The sequence below is a fragment of the Perissodus microlepis genome, chromosome 16 (genome assembly GCF_051167445.1).
Source record: "Perissodus microlepis isolate ML-2025 ecotype Zambia chromosome 16, ASM5116744v1, whole genome shotgun sequence".
Lineage (NCBI taxonomy): Eukaryota > Metazoa > Chordata > Actinopteri > Cichliformes > Cichlidae > Perissodus > Perissodus microlepis.
Window position 1 is genome coordinate 35387425 of NC_140476.1, and position 23008 is coordinate 35410432.

Sequence of the window (23008 nt, forward strand, 5' to 3'; positions counted from 1 at the left end):
TAAACTTAGTTACAGCGCTTTCAGAGAGACATCTACTGTGATAAAGTCTACTCCCCACTGCTGTGTAATCCATCCATCCATGCATCCACTTCCGCTTCTCCTTTTCAGGGTCGCGGGGGGCGCTGGAGCCCATCCCAGCTGTCATAGGGCGAGAGGCGGGGTACACCCTGGACAGGTCGCCAGTCTGTCGCAGGGCCAACACACAGGGACAGACAACCATTCGCGCTCACATTCACTCGCACATTCACACCTAATGGCAATTTGGATTTTCCAATTAACCTATCCCCACAAGCTGCATGTCTTTGGGAGGAAGCCGGAGTACCCGGAGGGAACCCACACAAACACGTGTAATCAATTATTGTAAATGTAAATGCTATCGGGAAATGATCAGACAGGAGAGGGTTTTCAGGAAACACTGTTAATTGTTCAGTTTCTATGTCATATGTTAAAACAAGATCTAGAGTGTGATTAAAGTGGTGGGTGGGTTCTTTAACATTTTGAGAGAAGCCAATTGAGTCTAATAACAGATTAAATGCCACGTTGAGGCTGTCATTTTTAGCATCTACATATATGTTCAAATCACCCACAATAATTATTTTATTTGAGCTGAGCACTAAATCAGATAAAAAGTCTGAGAAATCAGACAGAAACTCTGTGTAAGGCTCAGGTGGACGATAGATGATAACAAGTAAGACTGGTTTCTGAGTTTCACAGCTGGGGTGAACAAGGCTAAGCATCAGGCTTTCAAATGAGTTAAAGTCTGTTGTAACCGGGTGTCATTACTGCCGATGTGAATTATGATTTACTGTATTTACGTTTACCCGTAGTCAGCAGTTTTAAATTTCCTTCAATGTCGCCTGCTCTGGCCCCTGGAAGACAATTGACTATGGTTGCCAGTGTCTCTAGCTTCACATGTCTGAGAACAGAATCACCAATTACCAGAGTCTGACCCCGGCGGGTGTGTCGCCGAGTGGGGAAAAACGGTTAGACACATGAACGGGTTGGTGGTGTACCTGGGGCTTCTGTTTAAGACTATGCTTCCTCCTCACCGTCACCCAGCCGCCCTCTTTCCCCAGCTGCTTGGGGTCTGCCGGGGAAAAGCTAACGGGGCCTATGCTATCTTCGGCTGCACCAGCTACAGGGGCCTGGCTAGCTACGGGTGAATGAAGGGTGCGAAGCCAAGTCTCCAATTCAGTAATTCTGGCCTCCAGAGCTGCAAATATGCTACATTTGTTACAAGTATCATTACTGCTAAAGGAGGCCGAGGAGTAACTAAACATCTGACATAGGGCTGAGCGATATGACCCAAAATTCATATCTCGATATTTTTTAGCTGGATGGCGATATAAGATATATATCTCGATATTTTTTAAGCCATAAAGTAAGAACAAAAAGAGAGTTCTTAGTTAAAGCTGTTTCCCAGATGTCACACAGGCACTTTTATTAACATACAGCACAGATGTACATGAAAAAATTACTCAAAAATAAATTGAGCATTTATTAATTGCCTGCACTGTTTACATTCCGCCTCACGCGGACTCGGACACTGCCTTATGTGAGCTACATGAGGCTCTCACACATCAACAAACACTTCACCAAGATGCCGCTGTCACGGTTCTGGGTCAGTTTCGAACCAGTATTTTGAGTTTTGATTGTTAGTTTATTTTTGAATGATTGTTGTGGTTTTGGGTGCTGTGAGTATTATTATTATGATAATGATTATTATTATTAGAGTTCTATATTTCTGTTTATTTGTGTTTAGGATTTGTGTTCTCATGTTTTGTGTGGGTTTAGTTCCATGTGTCATTTTCTGTCTGTCTCTCAGTGTCGAGTCTGCGTCTTTGTGTAGTGTTCTTGTTTCCTGTTTTATTGTGAAGGTCTGCGTCTCATGTTCAGTCAGCCACTCCACCATCTATTATGCCTCCACTACAACCGTCTCCGCTACCGGTAGGTCAGTCTGTAGCCGCTTCGCTGCCTATAGCTCTGTTGCCACCAGTTCAGCTGTCTGCCCACTCATTTACCCAGCCACCATCCTCACCTTCTCATTCAAAGCAGGGAACACACTTCACCACAATATCTGCTGGTTCTCTTAAGCTGGCCATCTCAGAGACAGTTGCTCCCTCTAGGGCCTCCCCAGAGGCTGGGTGTCAGTCACCAGCCAACTCTGGACCCCTAGAGGTCAAGACGCCAGCGCCAGCAGCTCACCCAGAGAACTCACCAGAACAGTCTCGGCTCTCAGCACCCCCTGAGAGTTCAAGTGAGTTCACTCGTCCGCCTCCGTCCTCTGCTGAGTGTATTGGGGAACTCTTACAGCCCTCCAAGGACTGCAACCCACTGTTGCTGCCTGACTCAAGCCACTGTGCTGCTCAGCCCCAGCCAGTGTCCACACTGCCAGAGGTCTCCTTACCTGCTGCTTCAGTGTCTGTCTCCACTGGAGGGCCTGAGGAGCCCGTCCAGCCTCAGGTCTCGTCAGCTGGGGGTTCGGGAGAACCCAGCCAGCCTCAAGTCTTGTTAGCTGGAGGTTCCGAGGAGCCCGTCCAGCCTCATGTCACGTCTGCTGGAGGGCCCGAGGAGCCCGTCCAGCCTCAAGCCAAGTTCGCTGGAGGGCCCGAGTCGCCCGTCCAGCCTCAAGTCACGTCTGCTGGAGGGCCCGAGTCACCCCTCCAGCCTCATGCCACGTCTTGTGTTTTTGGACTGATTTGGACTCTTGTGCTCCTTGTTTTTTGTTTCGGACCCTCCTTCCTTGACCCCCTCCGCCTGCCCTGGTCTGGTGTGCTGTTTTGTTGCGCTGTTTTTTCTTGTTTAGGGCTGTCAGGAGCCAGCCCTTGGGGGGGTACTGTCACGGTTCTGGGGTTCTGGGTCAGTTTTGAACCAGTATTTTGAGTTTTGATTGTTAGTTTATTTTTGAATGATTGTTGTGGTTTTGGGTGCTATGAGTATTATTATTATGATGATGATTATTATTATTAGAGTTCTATTTGTTCTATTTGTGTCTGCGACACAAATAAATTGAGACGCAGACCTCACACTCACATGAGGTCTGCGTCTCATGTGAGTGTGTTCAGTTTTACCTCTGTCTTGTCTTGTTGATTACTCCCAGCTGTGTTCTCCACCTATGTGTAATCTCCCTGTGTTTGCCTGTGTGTATTTAAGTCGCGTCTTCTGTCTTTGTAGTTGCTGGTCCGTCTGTGTATCCACCCTGCTTCATCTGTGTGTTTCCCTGCTGTCTACCGGCATCTGTTTCTGCTCGCTCGCATTCATGTTCAGGTTCATGTTCCATAGTCAGTTTGTTCCCAGTATAGTTTAGTCTTTGTTCCGTTCGCCATTTGTCCATTTTTATTGTGTGTCTAATAAACCACCCTCACAACACAAAAGTGGACGAAAGTACAATTCTAATTATAACGTAACATATACTATATCGATATAAACGATATTGTCACACCTTAAATCTCGTATAAAGATATATCGATATTTTTAAAAAACTCGATATATTGCCCAGCCCTAATCTGACACAATGACCAGGAAAGTGCAGGAGGGATAGGTGAAGAGGCCATCGTGCTAGCGAGTCGGCTACGAGCTAAGCTAGCGAAACAGTACAGACACAGTGAGTGAATACTTTGGCTATAAATTAGGTAGTGAGTACAAAGAAAGTGTGCTTCGGATGAAGCACGTGAAGATTATACTATGAAAGAAGAATGTATTTAAAAGCTTTTAATTAAATTGCTAAGCAGATAAGCTACTCAGAAACACCACTATTTTTGAGCACGAACAAGAAGTGATACTCTACCACAGAGTGAGCGAACACCAAGTGACAGCGCCACCTCACTAACTTTGTGTTAATAGACCTCTCTTCATTGAATCATACCTGTTATTAATCACTTTCTCTCATCCACAGCATGTCTTTATCCTTTTTTCCTTCTCTCCTCCCAACCAGTCACAGCAGATGGCCCCGCCCCTCCCTGAGCCTGGTTCTGCTGGAGGTTTCTTCCTGTTAAAAGGGAGTTTTTCCTTCCCACTGTCACCAAAGTGCTTGCTCATAGGAGATCATATGATTTTTGGGTTTTTGTCTGTATCTATTATTGCACGATCTACTGTACAATATAAAGCGCCTTGAGGCGACTGTTGTTGTGATTTGGTTCTATATCAATAAAATTGAATTGAACTGAATTTGTCTTTCTGACTCATGCTGTGGGAGCACTGTGTCTATTGATTAACTGATCAAATAGCTACATTTGCATGCCTCACACAGGTTTAACCATGCCTGTTTTAAAAAGACTGTGTGGCATCTAACAGCCTCAAAAATGCCTTCAGTTATATCCTCATTCTTCTTTGGCATGTTTTTAGCCTCCAGAGAACGTCTTGTCTTAACAAAGTAAAAGAGAAGTCTGGGGCCAGGGATGTGCTGTGCTTTAAAAAATACTATCTCTGCTTCCTCCTTTTGAAACGGGTTCTCCCTGTGTTTGCAGAGGTTACTTCCTCCTAGAGTTTAAGGTCATAGCTGTGAATTGCTGTCTCTGTGTGTTAGCTACTGTGAAAATCTGAAATAAACAACAACCTCCAAATGAATGGAGCAGGGGAGACAAGTCTTAGTGGCAAAAAAGGGTGTTTTTGAGTACCTATCTATCAGAAAGTTGTTTAAAAAATAAACCAAAAAACCCGCTGTATGAAATATGCCTACTGGTAGGCTAGGTGGATGAGTGTCCTTGTCAGGAGCTGCTGTTGCACTTGCACTAAAGCCCATGAATGTGTACCAGCACACACAGTCCTCTTTATTGCAGATTAAATCTGATGCCAAAACAGAAGATGACGGTAGCTGGAAAGCCTTAAAGTGAAAAAAATCCATAACCTTATAGAAATTACCCTTAATATATCTTGTCATGTAGCTAATAGCTTTATTAATGTCTTGATGCATGCTCAATCATCCAGGTTAGGAAATCCCAAAAAGTTGTTCATCTGGACATAGTGTTTTCAGTGGGAGAAAATTTTTGTCCCTCATCCAAGTGGCTTATGCAGTCTCAGCTGACTGCAGTTTTCCCCCAAAATTGGTCTAAAAACCTCTCATGTTCAGCTGTTTTTTTGTAAAAAGATAACAATGTTAGCCTTTTCTGCAGCTATGGGGCATATATGGTATCACTCTTGGCTTGAAGCAGTGCTTAAACAATGGAAAAAAAACAAACTTTGTCCAAAAACCTCTCATGTTTAACTGTTTTCCACTTTTTCTTTGGTCATTTTAGCCTTTTTGGCCAGGGTGAAGGGAGCATCTGCCATCAAACAAGAAGACAGCTGCATGTAACTACGACGGTGTTTGCTAGTTCACCTTACGTGCATTAATGTAATAACGTGGTTAGCCTACTCAACGTAAATTACACACGAACAACATTAAGCTACTCACGCAGAGAAGAACGGCTGCTGCTGCATCATCATCATCAACATTTCTGCTACACTGGCAGGGCTAGGGGCCAGGACTCTCCTCTTCGGGTTTTTGGGGGATGTTGCTAACTCCGGGTCCGATAACAGGCACCACACCCGCAGTAGATGTGCTCGGTGTGAGGTCTCGCAGCAAGCTATCAAATATGGTGCATTTCTCGGCTTTTAAAAAAAACGCTATGCGTCGCCAGGTGTTTCATCGGATTTGAGGTGTTACCTCCTTTGACAGTATCACAGTATCAGCTTAAAGCACTTGTTGCAGGCTGCTGAGTTTGCATATTTTGCTGTGAAGTACAGCCAGACTTTTGACCGCTTCGCCTTGGGCATTTTAATCTATCTGCTGTACACTAGTTTAAAACTTACTGGCTACATCATTGTTCCGCAATTGTAGACCAATACAACACAGATAAAAACTCCCATGAATTCTAACAAAGCTTCTTTTTTTTTTACTCTGTCAGAGAGCTGTTTATTCCTGTGTTCTGCTCTTACGCTTCTTATTAACGTCTATCCTATCTTGCTTTTCTTATTCACGTTTATGTGATCATGTGTTCACATTGTCCCCAAAAAGTTGCTCTCATTTAGCACCCAGTATAAATAGATAAAGCATGAACATGAACACAATGTGGGCTTGAGACATGCTTCAGCAACTCACATATGCAGGAACTGCAAAGAATCTGCAACGGTGAGCTGTTGTGATTTGGGAAGAGTTTTTCTGACGGGGACCACTGTAGGGACACCTCAAAGTACGACGATTGTTGTAAGAAGGAGTCCGATAGCATTAACTGTCCTTAGGAAACGATGCCTGATTTAAGGATTTTGGTAGGAAGGACCCTATCCTTAGGTTTATGGTTTTTAGCACTTTGTACCAAAGCAAAGGCTGCAGTGGGTGTTGAGCTCAGCAGTACGGCTAATGGAGCTGTAGGAGGTGTCCGTGGAGGTAGACAAGGTGCAAACCACATTTTTGATTCAGTGGTCAAAGAGGTTTGGAATTGAATGCATGGAGTATGATGTGTGAGAGAAAGAGAAATGTTGACAAAGAAAAGAATTGTTTCGGCCGATGTGTGTAGGATGAATGATGAAAGAGATGTCTTAAATGCATAGAAGAATCAAAGAGGGAAGGTGTTTATGCATATATATATATATATATTCAGTTCAATTCAATTTTATTTATATAGCGCCAAATCACAACAAAAGTCGCCTCAAGGCGCTTCATAGAGACAGAGAAAAACCCAACAATCATATGTCCCCCTATGAGCAAGCACTTTGGCGACAGTGGGAAGGAAAAACTCCCTTTTAACAGGAAGAAACCTCCGGCAGAACCAGGCTCAGGGAGGGGCGGCCATCTGCTGCGACCGGTTGGGGTCGGGTTGGGGATATATATATATATGCAAAGTGCAGATCAGCTATTTAAAAAAGCAAACACTTTTTATCCATAACAAGAACACCATAATAGCAAAGGAACTATACAACAGAAAATGCAAATGCTATTTATGGTTTCCTCACAACAATGACAAGAAAAAATGAACTGGGCCAATATGACATGTTTGTTAATACAGGGATAAACACGTTAATGTAATCCCTGCCCCTGCTTTGTATTTGCCGGTTCTGTTATCTGGGGATCACACTCGTAACTTTAAGGAGCACACAGCTCTTAGAGTGTCCAGCAGTCAGACGGCTACGAGAGGCGCTTAGGACTCTCTTCATGTGAGAGAAAATCTCCTCACATAGATATGTAGAGCAAAATACTGTTAATAAGGCCTGTGCAATTATTTTGAGACAGTTAAACTTATCTGGTAATGTCCAGCAGGCAGGTAAAACTAAGAGCTTTCCACTCTTAAATTCAGTCTTAAGGAGAACAACCGACACTTCATGGATTTGGTTAAGCTAACTGCTTTAATCTCTGTGACAACAGAACACCATTAGAGACAAATACAGTGACACATAACAAACCAGGAATTGACAAAAAGATGTGTTCCTGTAGTTTCTCTGTGTGAAGACTGTAATGCTGACTGCACTCACAACATGCTGAGCCTCAATTTCCTGTTATTAGTTCTTAGCTGTGTGATGACTCATATCATTTTTGTCTTACGCAGAGTGAATGTGGTCACTTACTTTGTCAGTCTGACACACTGAATGGGGGCAGAGTTTTAGTGTGAACCACCTCCTCTTTTGATAATAAATACACGGTGAGTGCGGCATTTCAGCACTCATTTTTTTGCTCACACTGACAAGCTGCACCGGTTTCTACAATGAGTAACATATACATCATAGCAATAGACTTTGGCACTGCATACAGTGGATATGCATTTAGTATGACAGCCACAGAAAAAGAAGCTGAACCCCATTTAAAGGTGTGGGGTGAAGAAGTTGGACTAGAGACTGAAAAAACTCCAACTTGCATCCTTTTTGACGAGCAAGAGAAATTCATGCACTTTGGCTATGAGGCCAGAAAGGCTTATCGTGCCATGCCAACTGATGAAACCAGGAAAAAGTTCTTCTTTGACTGCTTTAAAATGTCTCTCTACAATGAAGTAAGTAAAATTTATCAACTGATGAATATTATTCATAATACAACTAGTTTCAACCAGTTTCTAGTAATCTTTTGCCACTGATCTGGGTTTGGGTTGAGGAGCCAGCAGTCTAACCAGAGAAGCCCAGACCTGCATTTCTCAGCTACATCCTCACAGCTCATCTGGGGTGTCACCAAGACATGTTGATTTTAAAACCCTGTCACCTCCTGTATTGCATGTTTATCTGTTGTTTATTTTTGATAAAGTCGAATTTATTTTGTTGAGACACAATCTGAGATCTACATTTACACATACGAGTTTTTTTAAATTATGATCACACTGTGAAATTATTATCAGAAGTTAAATTTTAGTTGTTACTGTTTTTCTGAAGTCAGTTGTGGAAATTTCTGTGGAAAATACACCATTATAGGGTATTAGTGTGTTGCCTCGAAGCCATAGTAATTTTCTTAAATTAGCTGAAGAAGGGCTGAAACATCATGTAAATCAAGGGTGTCAAACTCAGTTGCACAGGGGGCCAAACCTCAAGGCACACTTTAGGTTGTGGGCCAGACAAGATAAACATTTATTGAAAATACTAAAACAATGTTTTTTTAAACATAAATATGAATAAAAACAGACAGGAATATAATTCCAGAAAAAAAAATAACTTAAAAAAATAAACTTTAACTTTAAATATTTTGCTCTTCGTAAAAATATATCCTGTCAAAATTATGCAAGTTAGAACTATGAACATGCTGCCAAAAACCCCAGAAAAAAAATGAAAACATACACAAGGTTGGAGCCACATGTAGACGGAGCTGGGCGTTGCTGCAGGAGTGGAGCTAATAAACTGTGCGGCCATTCAGTGTCTTTGCCCTGAGTGCATCATTGCACTGCAGCTCCATCTGAATCTGCACAGGTGCAGCTCAGCAAAGTGCGCTGACTTGGTTCAACATTACTTGGCAACAGGGAAAGTGAGGCAGGTTTCACTGCTGCATTTGTGACAGCTTGAAATGCCTTCACCGCATCATACATGTCCATGAACTGACAGGTTTCCTTGCTGAGCTCCAAAACTCTGTTGAGAACTTTTATCCCAACTCAGCCAACAGACCTCTGTATGAAGGAATGTCTGCAAACTCTGAATCTATTTCCCACATAAAAGACTGAAACTGACGGTGATTTAAACTTTTAGCTCAGATAAAATTTACGGTCTGCGTCACGGTGATCATTACATGCTCCATTTTTAGGACTTTACCACACAGCCTTTCCTGGTGTGTGATGCAGTGATATGCTGTTAACTCACCGGTACAGTTCTCCTGCATCTTTACTCGCATCCTGCTGACTAGTCCGCTTTTTTCACCGCACAGCACCGGCGCTCCATCTGTTGTTTGTCCCAGGGCAGTTTCATGACAGTTACACTTTGAAATACATTTTCAAAAATGTCTTTTCCTGTCGTTGTCCCGTGCATCGATTTAATGTTCAATATTTCCTCTCCACGGATGAAGATGGTCAGCTGTGCAATGTCCATCATGTCTGTACTTTCATCCACAGCCGAGTATGCAATAAAGTTTTTGCTTCTTTCACACAACTGTGTTCTTAAATCAGTGGCCATCTCACAAACCCGATCAGCAATGGTATTTCTGCTCAGGCTCACATTTGCCAAAATTTGCGTTTTATCTGGACACAAGACGTCGCACAGCTTCATCCTGCAGCTCTTCAGAGCGGTACCGGGCTGATTTGGCTCCTCTGCTACGATAAAACTTGCTTTCACAACAGCTTCACTTTGTGATTTTGCTCTGGTGACAAACGTCTGCTGAAATGTCAGATTCTTCTTTAGCTCTTCTACTTTCTGTACTTTCTGCATTTAGGTTTTTCAGCTTGTGTTTCGTCTCGTAGTGCCGTCTTAAATTAAATTCCTTCATTACAGCCACATTAGCTCCACTAATAAGACACACGGCTTTACCAGCATGTCTGTAAACATATATTCACCCTCCCACCGGTGCTGAAAGGCTCTGCTTTCAGAATCAACTTTTCTCTCCACGATTGTGAGGCAGGGGCGGATCTAGAGAAATTTTCTTGGGGTGGCATGAGGGTGGCAAAGAAATCAAATGGGGTGGCAAAATCAAAGCCTTTTTTTCCCCCCAAACACATATGCAGGTGGTTACATATGGTTAAAATAATTCAAATGCAGTAAGTATACACGTTTTTCATATAAATATAGTCTAGAACTTAATTATTGTCTGTAGCCCACATAATTACACAGTTTAGTTAAATAAAACATGTGAGTTTTGATGTTATGTACTGTATAGCCTGTATAATAAATAAATATGTAACCCAATAAGTATAAAATCCAGAAAGCTACACAACACGGGGCGGTTCATTTACAAACACAAGTCTAACTTAAGTTTCACTGTTTTTTGTTAGAAAACAATCACATTGTTACAGCTTAAATTACACAAAATGTCAGAAATCTGCACTGTCATGAACAAACATGTAAACTTAATTTTTCATGATTTGTTGGATTAACCCTCTGAGGTCTGAAATACAACCGGACATTTTTGACTCCTTTTGAGTTTCCGTTTGTATTTCACCCTCAGATTGTTTCATTTTATTTTTTCCCCGTTGCCTTTTTTGGTATCTTTTCAGCTCAACTGAATTTAGTTGTTTTTTTTCCACTGACATACTGCATTAGTATTACTGATCTGAAATCACACAAAGAACCTAAAATAGTAGTAGTAATTTTTACTGTAAAAAAACCCCCACAGACATGTTGAGTAAATATAAATTGTACATTTATCTAAAAATGCAGCCAATACACCTGCCTTTTTTTTCATTTTCTACAACCATTTAAAAATATTACTAAAACTAAAATAAGAGAACAATCAGGTTTCGCAATATGATGCCCCACAAATGATGTGTGCCACTAAAAAAACAAGTTTGTCCACCAAAAGACAGAACAGCACAGGGATAAACCTGCAGGCCTGACAACAGGTGTATCACTGGTTTTCTACTTAGTGACAGTGTTTACACCGCAATGTGCCTCTGTGACATTCATTAGTGCCCTCACTGACACACAAAACAAAACGACGACTACACAACAGAACAACTACACAAGACCACACAACACACCAAGTATACGCTCCACACTAAACGTCACAAATCTCCCACATCTAAAAACTCTCTCTCTCTCTCTCACTCGCTGGCTCTGTCTCGCTGCCGTTACCGTCACTCCCCAAACTTTTCCCTCTTCCTAAACAACCAAATCCCACATGTTGACTTTTTTTTTAAATTGGTCGACATGGTGCGACGTGGCTTTTTTTCTTTCTTTACTGTTTTCGCGCTGTCCTTAGAAAACACTTGAAACACACCCACACAAAAACGTGACGACAGTGTTTAGAAAAAAGTGTGGCTGATATATATTATCATAACTCTGGATTTATTGGCCTGTAATTAAAATTTAAAAACTTTGAAGTCCGAACTTTCAATGTGGGCTGAAACAGAGACTCAGCGTGGCTGCAGCTTATGTCAGCTTAGATCAGTCATGTGATTTGGAGGTGGGCGTGTCCGTGGACCACAGAGGGTTTAATAACACTCACCTTCCTTCCATTTCCAGAATGTAACATCCACCCACCTGTGTAAAAAGCGAAATTCCCATGGTGTTGTTCAGAATGTGCTCTGGCACAATCATAAGCATCGCTTGCTACTGAAAACAAGAAAAAAGCTGGTCCTGCTATGGGCTGAACCATTTGTTAATGCTGGAGGGGGGAACACTATCCAATATATTCAGTTTTAGCATTTATATTCACTGTTGACTGTAACTACGCTAAAACTGTTAATACTATCTTATTTTAATAAACAACACTGTCATATGCAAAACTGGGGTGGCACTTGGGGTGGCAAGAGATCATTTTAGGGTGGCACTTGCCACCCCATGCCACCCTTCTAGATCCGCCCCTGTTGTGAGGGGCTAGCTTCGCAATAACAGAAGTTTGACTTGATTGACGCGGGAATGTTGCCAGCTAGCTAGCGTTTGGCAACAAGGCTGCAGCGCTGCATTATGGGATCTGTAGTTTGTGTGTTATTAGCACCTCATATCACCGGGCCATGCATAAGAATAATAATAAATCTATATAAAATTATCTCGCGGGCCGGATATGAATGTACGCCAGGCCGGATGTGGCCCGCGGGCCTTGTCTTTGACACATGTGATGTAAATAAAAGAAATGTAAGCAGTGCACACCCTTTTGTTCGCTGTCTCATTCACTTATACCCATTTCCCATATTTAAACATGTAAATTTTCTTTTATGCACTAATATATTGGAATCATCACCAGAAACTCTACAGTGATGTTACAATTAAAGCTGCAAATGGGAAGTCAATGAACGCTTTGAAGGTGTTCACTGAGGCACTGAGATACTTGAAGGAAGGTGCACTGAAAAGCATCGCACAAAACACATCACAGCAGACGTTCACAGCCTCTGACTTCACCTGGGCGCTGACTGTACCTGCCATCTGGAATCATCCAGCAAAGCAGTTCATGAGAGAAGCTGCGACTCAGGTAAGATTAATGACGAGGTATTGTTTTTGAAATACAGATGTAGTTATGTAAAATGCATTGATTTTACTTTTTTTTTTTTTTTTAACTTTTACAATACCAGGCTGGTATTGTGACTATATCAACACAAGACAAGCTGGTGATAGCACTGGAATCAGAAGCAGCCTCAGTTTGGTGCAAGACGCTCCCACGTGAAGGTTTCATAACACAACACCTTGTAAAAAATGCACTAGATCAGAAGAAAGGAACAAAGTACGTTGTTGCTGATTGTGGAGGTACTGTATGACTTATAATATATATATATATATATATATATATATATATATATATATATATATATATATATATCACAATCTTATATAAAGCTCTTCTTTTCCAAAATGTTGATTGACGTTGCTTTTTGCTTTGCAGGTGGAACCATTGACATCACTGTTCATGAAGTCCTGGATGGAGGAGCCCTGAAGGAACTGCACAAGGCCTCAGGAAATGATTTGGGGGGACAATCTGTGGATAAAAAATTCAAAGAGTTCCTCAGAAAAATTTTTTGTGATGGTGTTTGGGATCAATATGAAAAAAAATATCCCAATGAAGTTCAGCACATCATTTATGAATTCGCAGCATTAAAAAAAAAAGATGCAGATGTTGAATTCATATGTCCATATAACCTGGGAGCACTGGCTCAGAAAAAGAAAGAAATAGAAAAGTTCTTTGAATTAGTAGATGGTGCTTCCTGGGATGAAGGATCCATTAAAATCTCTAAAAAGAAACTGAGGTCTTTCTTTGCTGAAAGTCTGGATGGCATCACTGAAAGTCTTAATTTAATCCTGAAGAAACTTGACAAAATCGAGTATATTCTGTTAGTAGGGGGCTACGCTGAAAGCGAGATACTACGTCAAGACATCATTGATAAATTTGGTCATCAGTATAGCATTCTGTGTCCCTGTAGGCCCCAGGAAGCAGTCCTGAAGGGAGCCGTGATGTTTGCAAGAAACCCTGCAGTGGTGGCATTTCGAAAAAGTGCCTATACTTACGGTGTTGGTGTGGCTGAGGAATTTGACAATTCCCAGCACAGGAAAGACAAGATGTACAAAAATTCCGGTGGTCTGTGGTGTGGTGACATTTTTATGAAACTGGTGGGAATTGATGAGGATGTAGCCTGGGATGATATTAAAAATTACACCTTACAACCAACATACCCAGAACAGACAAAAATAAAATGTGTGTTTTATCTAGCAGATGAAACAAATCCACATCCAAAGTATGTGGATGAAAAGGGAATAGAGAAGTTGCAATTTTGTGGTATTAATTCACCTGACACCACACATGGCATGAAACGTGACATTCAACTGGAAATCAAGTTTGGCTTCACAGAAATGATAGCCACAGTCACTGACAAGGATTCTAAAAACAATTTTACACTCAAACTTCACTTCGATTCTAAACCATAAACATGTCCTCACCCTGGAAAATGCAGTTACATGAATGATTACATTAGAGTTAAAAGGGTGTTGGTTTTTCTTTAATGTGGTGACATGTTGGATTTTGTCTTTTTTTTCTTTTTTGAACAAGTTGAATTCAACTTCTAATTAATGAGATGATTATGATTTTATTAGAAACATTAAAGCATGTCCCCATCACTAGCCTCGGTAGCTGGGGTCTGCCAGGGTCTCCACCCTGCCACCCTAATACACAATACACCCTATCGTGCCTGCTGTGGGTCGTGGGCCTACAGCAGGAGGGTCCACCGGGAAGACGCCCCGGGGCAGACCCAGGACACGCTGAAGAAATAATATATCTCTCGGCTGGTCTGGGAACGTCTTGGTCTTCCCCTGAATAAGAGGAGATAGGGTTAGGGGAGGGAGGTCTGAGTTTCTCTGCTTGGGCTGCTAACTCCGCGTCCTGGCCCCAGATAAGCGGAAGTAAATTGATTGATGAATGGACATTAAAGCATTTTAATTATTTTTTTTGTGTGTTTTTCAAAAATATTTTTATGGTGTGATTTTAAATATAACTGAAAATGTAAATGAGGACAGAATTTGATTGCAAATATGAAATATTATACACTTCTAATATATGCTTTTGGGTGACAGTGAAATTTTCTCTAACATGAATTTTAGTACAACACAAAAGTGTGGTGTTTACAATGAAATATTTTAAAGTTTTAAGATCACTGTAAACTTTTACCGTTATGGAATATTAGAACTACTAATATTGTTTATTGAATATAGAGAATGCATTTAATGACATTTGATTTTAAGTCAAAGGTACTCAATAAAATCTCAAGTCTTAAAAATGTTGGTCTATATTGAGTTTATTTATTTATTTAGCGCTTTCATATGGGCACAAATTGTGGTCATAAACATTTTGTACTTATAAATCACGATTTGTATGTGTAAAAAGAATTTTTGTGTGCGTAAAAAAGATTTGTGTGTGGACTTACGAATTTTGACCCTATTTTTCTTCCTTTCATCTGATTGGTCAATGTCATGTCAATCACAAATTTAACTATCCAATCAGAGAACAGATGGGTTTGGCTGTCGGAGGGGCGCTTTTTTGAACTGCAGGTCCTTGAAGGGTAATACAGTTTGAAATGGAGGCTCTCTATATAAATATCCGATAGAAGCTAGGTCCCCTAACTTACAGTAGCTTTTAAAAGGATAAAGTTGTGGTATATCAGTGGTTAGAAACACCATTATTACTTAAGGATTAGTTTAACACAAAGTTAGTGCTGACCCGGGACCATTGCTGTGAGTCACAGTGCGTAGCATAAAGGTCCTTTCACATCAGACGCAGCATGTGCTATGTTAAATCCTCTCAATTCTTTGATCTTTGGGCTGAAGGAAGAACAACACTCGGTGTATAAATCCTCAATCAACAATCTCTTTATTCCATACAAACACTTTTGAGCATTAACCATCCAGATGGGGAGATGTGCATGAAGATGGTCACAGCAGATCTCGAAGTTTCTGACCATTTCTCACATTCTTATAGCTTCAGCCCCCCTCCAAAGTCATAAAACCTAAACATCCACATTCTTTCTCTCTCTCAGTGAGCCTACGTTATGACCTTGGCTTTCTGTGCAGTATGTTCTGTTCTCTTTGTAATCAGAAAAATAAGGCCACGATTCTCTGAAAACAGTATTTCTTATAAAAGCAGTATCATGCATCATAAAACAATATCATCCATTCACAATTAATCAGCAGTCTAATGTAATACAGATCAGTTTAATAAATGTAATAGTTATCACCTTCTTCTAAGTCAGAAGAAAAATGCAAACTAAAACTACATAATGATTTCACAATCTTTAATTAGGGGTATAACATGGCATAAGATAATATTATAATCTCACAATTCCCCCTTTGATCTCTTTTTAAAGAGATCACTTGCACCTTATGATCCAGTTTTGCGAGGTCCATTTCTTCTTACCCCTGAGGCCCTCTGTCCCCCTTTAACAGGTGAACCATATGTGGGTTGACCTCTGTGTTTGGGCAATTCAGATGCAAGGAAAACAATGGTTACAACAACAACAGTAGTTACAGATGACACTCCCATCACTCTCCAGTTCTTCCACAGCTTTATTTTGGTGCTCCCGTTTTCCCCAACCTCATCTTGGTGCTACCTTAAGCCTTTCAAATGTACTCAGACTAGAACCTCTGTCCGAGGAGCTTTTAATCTTTTTTTTTTTTTCTGCAGCTACCAGTGTCTTCCAGTCAGGTAATTCTCTGTTCTTCTTTCTTCGACCTCAGGGGTTGGACTACCCTTCAGCCGTGCACAGATCAGGGGATTATTCTGCCCCTATTTTCATAAAATCTGTGTGTTCTGGAGTCACAGCCATGTCCCCCTTTTTACCAAGAGCCTCTCAAACCTCCTTGGTCTGGTTTACCTGGATTTCCACCAATCCCTTCGTGGTTATTGCTTTGATTCTGGGATCCTCTCGAGGTGACTTGCAGGAGCCCAAACGGCATGACCCCTGACCCCAGTTGCTGTCTTGGCAGTCTCTTTGTTTCTGCTGCGAAGGATCCTCGTATCTCCTTGACCTTGTCTAGTGTCTGCTCCTTCCTCTATAAAAGACAGAAAAGGAAAACACCTCTCTGCCTAGCCTTGATAATCTAATGTTGTTATCCATTGTTCTTCTCGTGATTCAAAGTTGGTTTAGCATATCATGTTCAGGACTCTCTGACCCAGAGACTTATTCTAATCATAATCTATGTGTGTAAGCCTGTTTTCATTTACCCCTCTGCACTCTAAGTCAATACCTACAATATATCAGTCTGGACAGTCACGCCGAACAAAGCTTATGACTTTCAGACGACTCAGTGCCAACTCTTATGAGCACATTCGCAATGTGTGCAGGAAAATGATTGTAACCGCTTATTTTAGTAAAAGAAATCAAAAACAAATTAATAATTTTCAATTTGAACATTTTTCCTCCTTTTCACAAAAAGCATGTGTTCCATTCAGCCTGCCGTCCCACGGTTTCCCCTTCAGTGTGATACTCAGCTTCTCATGAACACAGGCATTTTGTCTTCTAAACACTATTCAGTTTATTTCAATCATTAATGCTTAAACATGAAAATACAGTGGAACCCCGACTTACGAAATTAATTTGTTCCCGAGGGTCGAAGCACCTATCGCGCCTTCTGAGTGAACGATAGGCTAATTGCTAACTACAACAACAATACGTCGTTCACGTGGAACAGCAAAGCCCAAGTACCAAAGCCAAGGGGGTTGTCACATGATTTGGAAGGCATTGTGGTCATTCTGGGCTCAGCCAATCAGAGCCACGAGCAGAAATATTGCCGTTAAGTGCCTTCGTAACTTCAATTTTTCGTTAAATGGGGTATTCGTAAGTTGGGGTTCCACTGTAATGATTTATGCTTTATTAAATTCGGTTCTTTTTCTGAATTCTTTTACCGACAGAGAAAGACCGGACTCAGTGTGGTCAAGCTCAAAAAATTATCTTTATTGTACATTTCCGGAAACGGAGAGCTGTAGACATGAGCACGCATCCACAGGTCTTAAAGCATTGCAAGCCAAAATGCATATATATAGTTCTGCTATACGTCACACACAGTTTCGATCAAAACAACTCTGGAGTGCACTCTGCTTAGTTTCACTTTCTCTCTACAACGCTTCCTTTTCTCTACACAAAGCGTGCCGTCTCCTGTCAGTACTCTGTGACTTTTGGCACACATTCTAACTCACAGGGGCATTTTCCTACACTGGCCTCTATAAAACAATATAAACAGAAAATAAGCACTAAGAATAACGTAACAGTCTCCCCCTTTTTAACTAATTTTATGAGTTAACCTAATTAACTGACTCCCTCAATAACTACTGTGAACTAAAAACAGATATAATTAACTTTGTCCTAGTAAAAGGTCCTACATTTCATTTATCAATCTCTGGAAACAGTCTCTACTGGTTAACCCGTTTCCTCTTTAAAACTTACTCCTGGTTTCTAAGCACACACTTACAGTTCAGTTAATTGTCCCTTTGCCCCCTTTAACGGGTAGAGCATATCCTGGCATGACCACAGTGTTTGGGCAATTGACATAACATAGAAATCATACAAACTATTACGAAAGCTAATCCTCCCATTACCCTTCATTACTTTGTGCTCATACTATAACCTCTGTCTAACCAACTTTTGGCCTTTTTTTTTTTTTTACAATCTAAACAACTACTACAGAGGTTTCTCTGTGCTCTGTGATTTTTTGGGTGCCCCTTCTCTTGGTTCCTGGATTCTCGGCAACCCCTTCGTGGTTTTGCTGTGGTTCTGGAACCTTCCCCTGTAAAGGACAGGAAACAAAACACCTCTCTCTGCGACGCCTCATCAATCTAATGTGCTCATCCATTGTTCTTTTAATTATCCAAAATTAGTTCAGACTATCATGTTCTGGGCTCAATCCTTTATGTATTTAGTCTCAATATTATTTATGTGTGTAAGCGACACCGTTGACAACCTTTAACACACTTAAAGAGCTGCTTTCAACATCTTGCCTCCAGGTGTTTCCTGTTATTGTTCTTTTCACGCTTATTTCTGAAACATCATGAGCACATCCTGTACCAAAAAACTGTTGCTATGCAAGTGCAAAATGCAGTTTACAAGCAAAATGTGTCTTAACCCTGACCTAGAAATGAATCTAAATGTTATCTGTGTCTGTAAGCATGTTTGCATTGACCTATTACTACACTCTGTCATCTTTCACAATAGGTCATCCCTTTATGAGCACATTTTGCAATATGTATAAAAAATGATTATAACCGCTTATTCTATTAAAAGAGATCAAAGAGAAATCAGACATTTTCAATCAGTTAAGCTTAAACATAAATTACTTATGGATTACTTATGGGTAGGTTTTACCATACCTAAATTATCAAACACCCAAAAAGTCATAAAATCATCATAGAACCCCTTATTTCAAATTAAACCTGAAATTCCCCCCCTTTTGACACAATCTCATGTGTCACACAGAATGAAAATGCTTCACCACATCTTAGGAAATTAAAAGAAAAAGGTTAGTCATATTATTTCTCAGAAATCCTCAGCGATTCTCCTCTCAAGTATATTTGCTCCGGGCCTGCAAACCTGTGTTTAAGGAATAAAATCAGTTTAATTATCTTGTTAGATCTTTTTAACTCCTGGCTCCACCCAGAGCCTGCATCCCCAGAAATACCTAGAAACAAAACCTGTGTGTTAGCATCAACTTGACATTTGGAATTCAGTTTTCCCCACTGTCCTTCCCTCACTCATCACAGCAGGGGAATTTATGTCTTTATTCAGCCATGAATCCAGCTTACCTGATTCATCCCTGAGCCCAACCGTCACTGGCATCTGACAGTGTGGCACTGCATATTCTTCCCTCAGACACTATCTTTCAATTTGTCAATTAGAGTCCTTAAACATGAAATAGTCTGCATCCACAGCTGTGAATTTGGCCCATTTTGCGTGAACACTCATGGTGTGATCCAATCTGTCCTATAAGAAACAAAACTTAAGACAGAACAGTTATCAGTCATGTGCTTCATACTAAATTTTCATATGTTTTAATTTCATGTTCATTCTCGGAGTGTAATGGTACATTTTAATTTCAATTTATCAGAGCTAACCAAAATAGGTTTGCTTTCTTTACTTTGCTCCTGTTTTCCTTCAGTACCACATCCTATCACATGCCCTTACTGGTTGTGCTCTTTTTTAATAATTTACTATTTTAAAGGGAAAAAACCTCAGTCACTTGGACCAGTGTTTGTTATTCCATAACTGTATTTTGAATGTGTACACCTCACCCCTGGTGTCGTTGCCCACCTCTCAATTTTAAATACACGTAGACATTGAGGGCTATCAGGAGGGACTATGCGCTTACCTGCTGCTCTCTGGCAGGTAGCTCCACGCCCTCCTGGGTTTAAATGCACCTTAGAACACACATGCATCAACACTACATATGAGCGGGCGGAGGGAGGTTTGGAGACTTCTCACACCCCTGTTCTCTGCAACCTGCTGGAGCGGGGGGCCAGGAGGAGGAGTTGTCCGTCCGACTGGGGTCTGGAATGTGGGGCCTCCCTGCTGCTGCGGAGTCGGGGCGGTCTGCTTCTCCCCACCGCAGGGAAAAGGGTAACACCACCTGGGTCTGGGTGCAGTTCCCCCCTCCAGGGGCAAAGGTACCTAGACCCGGTTCGTAGAGTACGCTTGGGGAGTGTGATCGTGTGTACAGTTTCTCTCTGTGTCTGTCTCCACTTTGGGTGAGTGTTTAGTTGCATATGAGAGCATGAGAGTGGGAATGGATGTTTGTATCTGTGTGTGCCTGTATGTCTGTGTCTATATGTCAGGTTGAGTATCAGACGCCACCTCTCTGGGGACATCTCAGGCCCTCCAAGGTTTGGAGGCCTATCTCCCCCCACCACCACTTCCCCTGCCAGTGGCAGATGCCCTCAGACATCGATGCGTTGGTGGTTCTTTGTGTCCGGGCATGGGCGTCCAGGTACACACCGGCTCACTCCTTGGTGGCTGCTTATCGGGGCCTGGAGCCTGGGGCTCGCTCGGGCCACTTCGGGTGTGAGGTGCCCTCGGCCTCTCGGCCTGGGGCTCGGTCACTCAGGCACAGCTGGCTGCCGGCGGAGCTCACAGGCACGTCACTGCAACCCCCCCTGGCTTCTGCTCCGCGGCTGCTGAGTGACCCCTCATCTGGGACTCTCCTCAGCTCTTTCTGGGACAGTGGCGCGGCTGCCCCTCTGTTGGTCTTCCTTGGTCTCTTGTGTTCTGGGGGCTTTTCTTTTCCTCATTCAAGTCTGACCCGTATCTAGCAAGTGAAAATAAAAAATAAATAAAATAAACAATAAACGGTGAATCAAATACACCATTACGGCAAGGCTGGGATGGTCAATTTGGTAAAGTAAATCCGTTGGGCATCTTTCCTCGCCTTTAGACAATAATTCTGATGGCAAAAAAAAAAAAAGAAAAAAAAGAAAAACAATTGTTTATGATTTTGGGCTGGATTGGCTCGCTGCAATCCTTTTAGACAGGGACTCACACTCCTCAGCCCATTGTAATCTGGAAAAGCTCACCTTATATTTGCTCTCACGAAAATGTTTTACAGCGCTGTTAATTCAATCTTTCAGGCCTGCTTAGAACAAAAATGAGAAAAAGAGAGCTGATTGTTAACTCATCAAAACACAAAACATCATCACCATAAGGGTGACACCTGACAGGTTTTCCCTAAGTGCACTGTTACAAAAATATTGGGCCCAGTTTCTGACATGCCCATGTATAGAAAAACTCTCCCTCTTAGAAAGAGAAAAACAACCCAAACCTAACTGGCAGAATTAACCTATCACTAAAAAAAACAAAAAAAAAAACAAAATCTGCCAGATTAACCACAGAAAAGTTTTGCTTACTAGCATAACAATAGTCAAAGGAGTTTGCAAAGAAAAGCGTCTGGACTTCTTTAAGTTGCTTGAAGATGTTTCACCTCTCATCCGAAAAGCTTCTTCAGTTCTAAGGTTCTACGATGACCTGGATGACTGAGAACCTTCACAGACATAGCATAACAATATGTTGTGGGAATTAGAACTTTCGGGGCCATAAAAGTTTTGCCCTACTCCTGGCCTAACTACTACTTACATGGTCTGAAATCAGACTTAAAAATCACTCCCTCTGTTCATTTTCCCAACATCATATTTCAGTGGTTGCCCTCAGGTTCTTCAGCGTCCTGAAAGTCTGAGGTCAACTAACGTAGTTTCACCTGCTGAATACACAGAAAATCTTTTTAAAAAGCCACACAGTTCGCACAAAACTAATATTGCCCATTACGCACTTTCTAAACACTTTATGACAATGTATCATCACGAAATTATACATTTCTTCTCAGATCAACTCATCTGTATGGAAGCCCGTTTCCGCCACTAAATAAAAACAAAACAGCTAGTATCCATAACTCAAAATTTCGAGAAAAGTAACTCGAAATTTCGAGAAATATAACTCAAAATTTTGAGTTATGGATCCTTTTTTTTTTTTTAGTGGCGGAAACGGGCTTCCATACATCTGTTCCTAATCCAACAACGCTCAACTAATTTAGCATTTATGTGATATATTAACATTCATGTTAAGCATTCATGTAAGCTGGTCTTCATTGCATGTATGTGTTTTTCTAGTCAGATTATTTCGTGCATATTTTCGCTGAGCTGTGGATTCAAACTGTCTCACTCCTGATTCTCTCCAAAAACAATTTCACATGTTTCTACTGGTGCATGTATGTTTTCTATTCATTTATATAATTATGAGTTTATTTCTTTCTTTACCTCTCTCTTTTTTAAAATTTTATTTATTTACCTTTCTGTTGCAATGATCTGGACCCTTCTCAACGTCCACAAGTTCAGCCTCAATTTTCAACCCATTTTTCCTATTGTGGGATTATAATATTATTTTATGCCATGTTAGACCCCTAATTAAAGATTGTGAATTATTATGTAGTTTTAGTTTGCATTATTCTCCTGAATTAGAAGAAGGTGATAACTATTGCATTTGTTAAACTGATTTGCATTACATTAGACTGCTGATTTATTGTGAATGGATGATATTGTTTTATGATGCATTATACTGCTGAGTTATGAGAAATACTGTTTGCAGAAAGTCATCGCCTTATTTGTCTGATTAGAAGAGAACAGAACATACTGGAGTTTTCTGCCCCATCTCAGCAGGAGCAGATAAACAGGGAGCCAAGGTCGTAGCTTAGGCACTGTGTGAGAGAAAGGATGTGAATGTTTAGGCTTTTATGATTAGGTGGGGGCCACTAGAGGCTATAAGAGTTTGATCAATGCTCCACCATTTAGAGATCTGATGCTGTCTGCGTACGGTGTCCATCTCCCACGCGTGTGATCATTAAAATCATCGTTTGACTCAACCCGGCCGGACCAGTGTTGTTATTGTGGTTTTTCCTCTCGTATCCATCCACAATATTTGAATCCGTGACAGTTTGGGGGCTCGTCCTGTGGTATTGGGGTGGAAGTTGGAGGTTT

At 41.3% G+C, this 23008-nt stretch overlaps 1 protein-coding gene across 1 annotated transcript; it reads left to right on the top strand.

Annotated features, from left to right (window-relative positions):
* The first annotated feature begins 7655 nt into the window (after positions 1-7655).
* Positions 7656-14715, top strand: LOC146371322 (heat shock 70 kDa protein 12A-like). Its single transcript, XM_084907811.1, has 4 exons — positions 7656-7958; positions 12272-12496; positions 12597-12768; positions 12905-14715. Exons 1-4 carry the CDS (start codon positions 7677-7679, stop codon positions 13939-13941), a joined length of 1716 nt encoding a protein of 571 aa, XP_084763937.1. The 5' UTR covers positions 7656-7676; the 3' UTR covers positions 13942-14715.
* The last annotated feature ends 8293 nt before the right edge of the window (positions 14716-23008 follow it).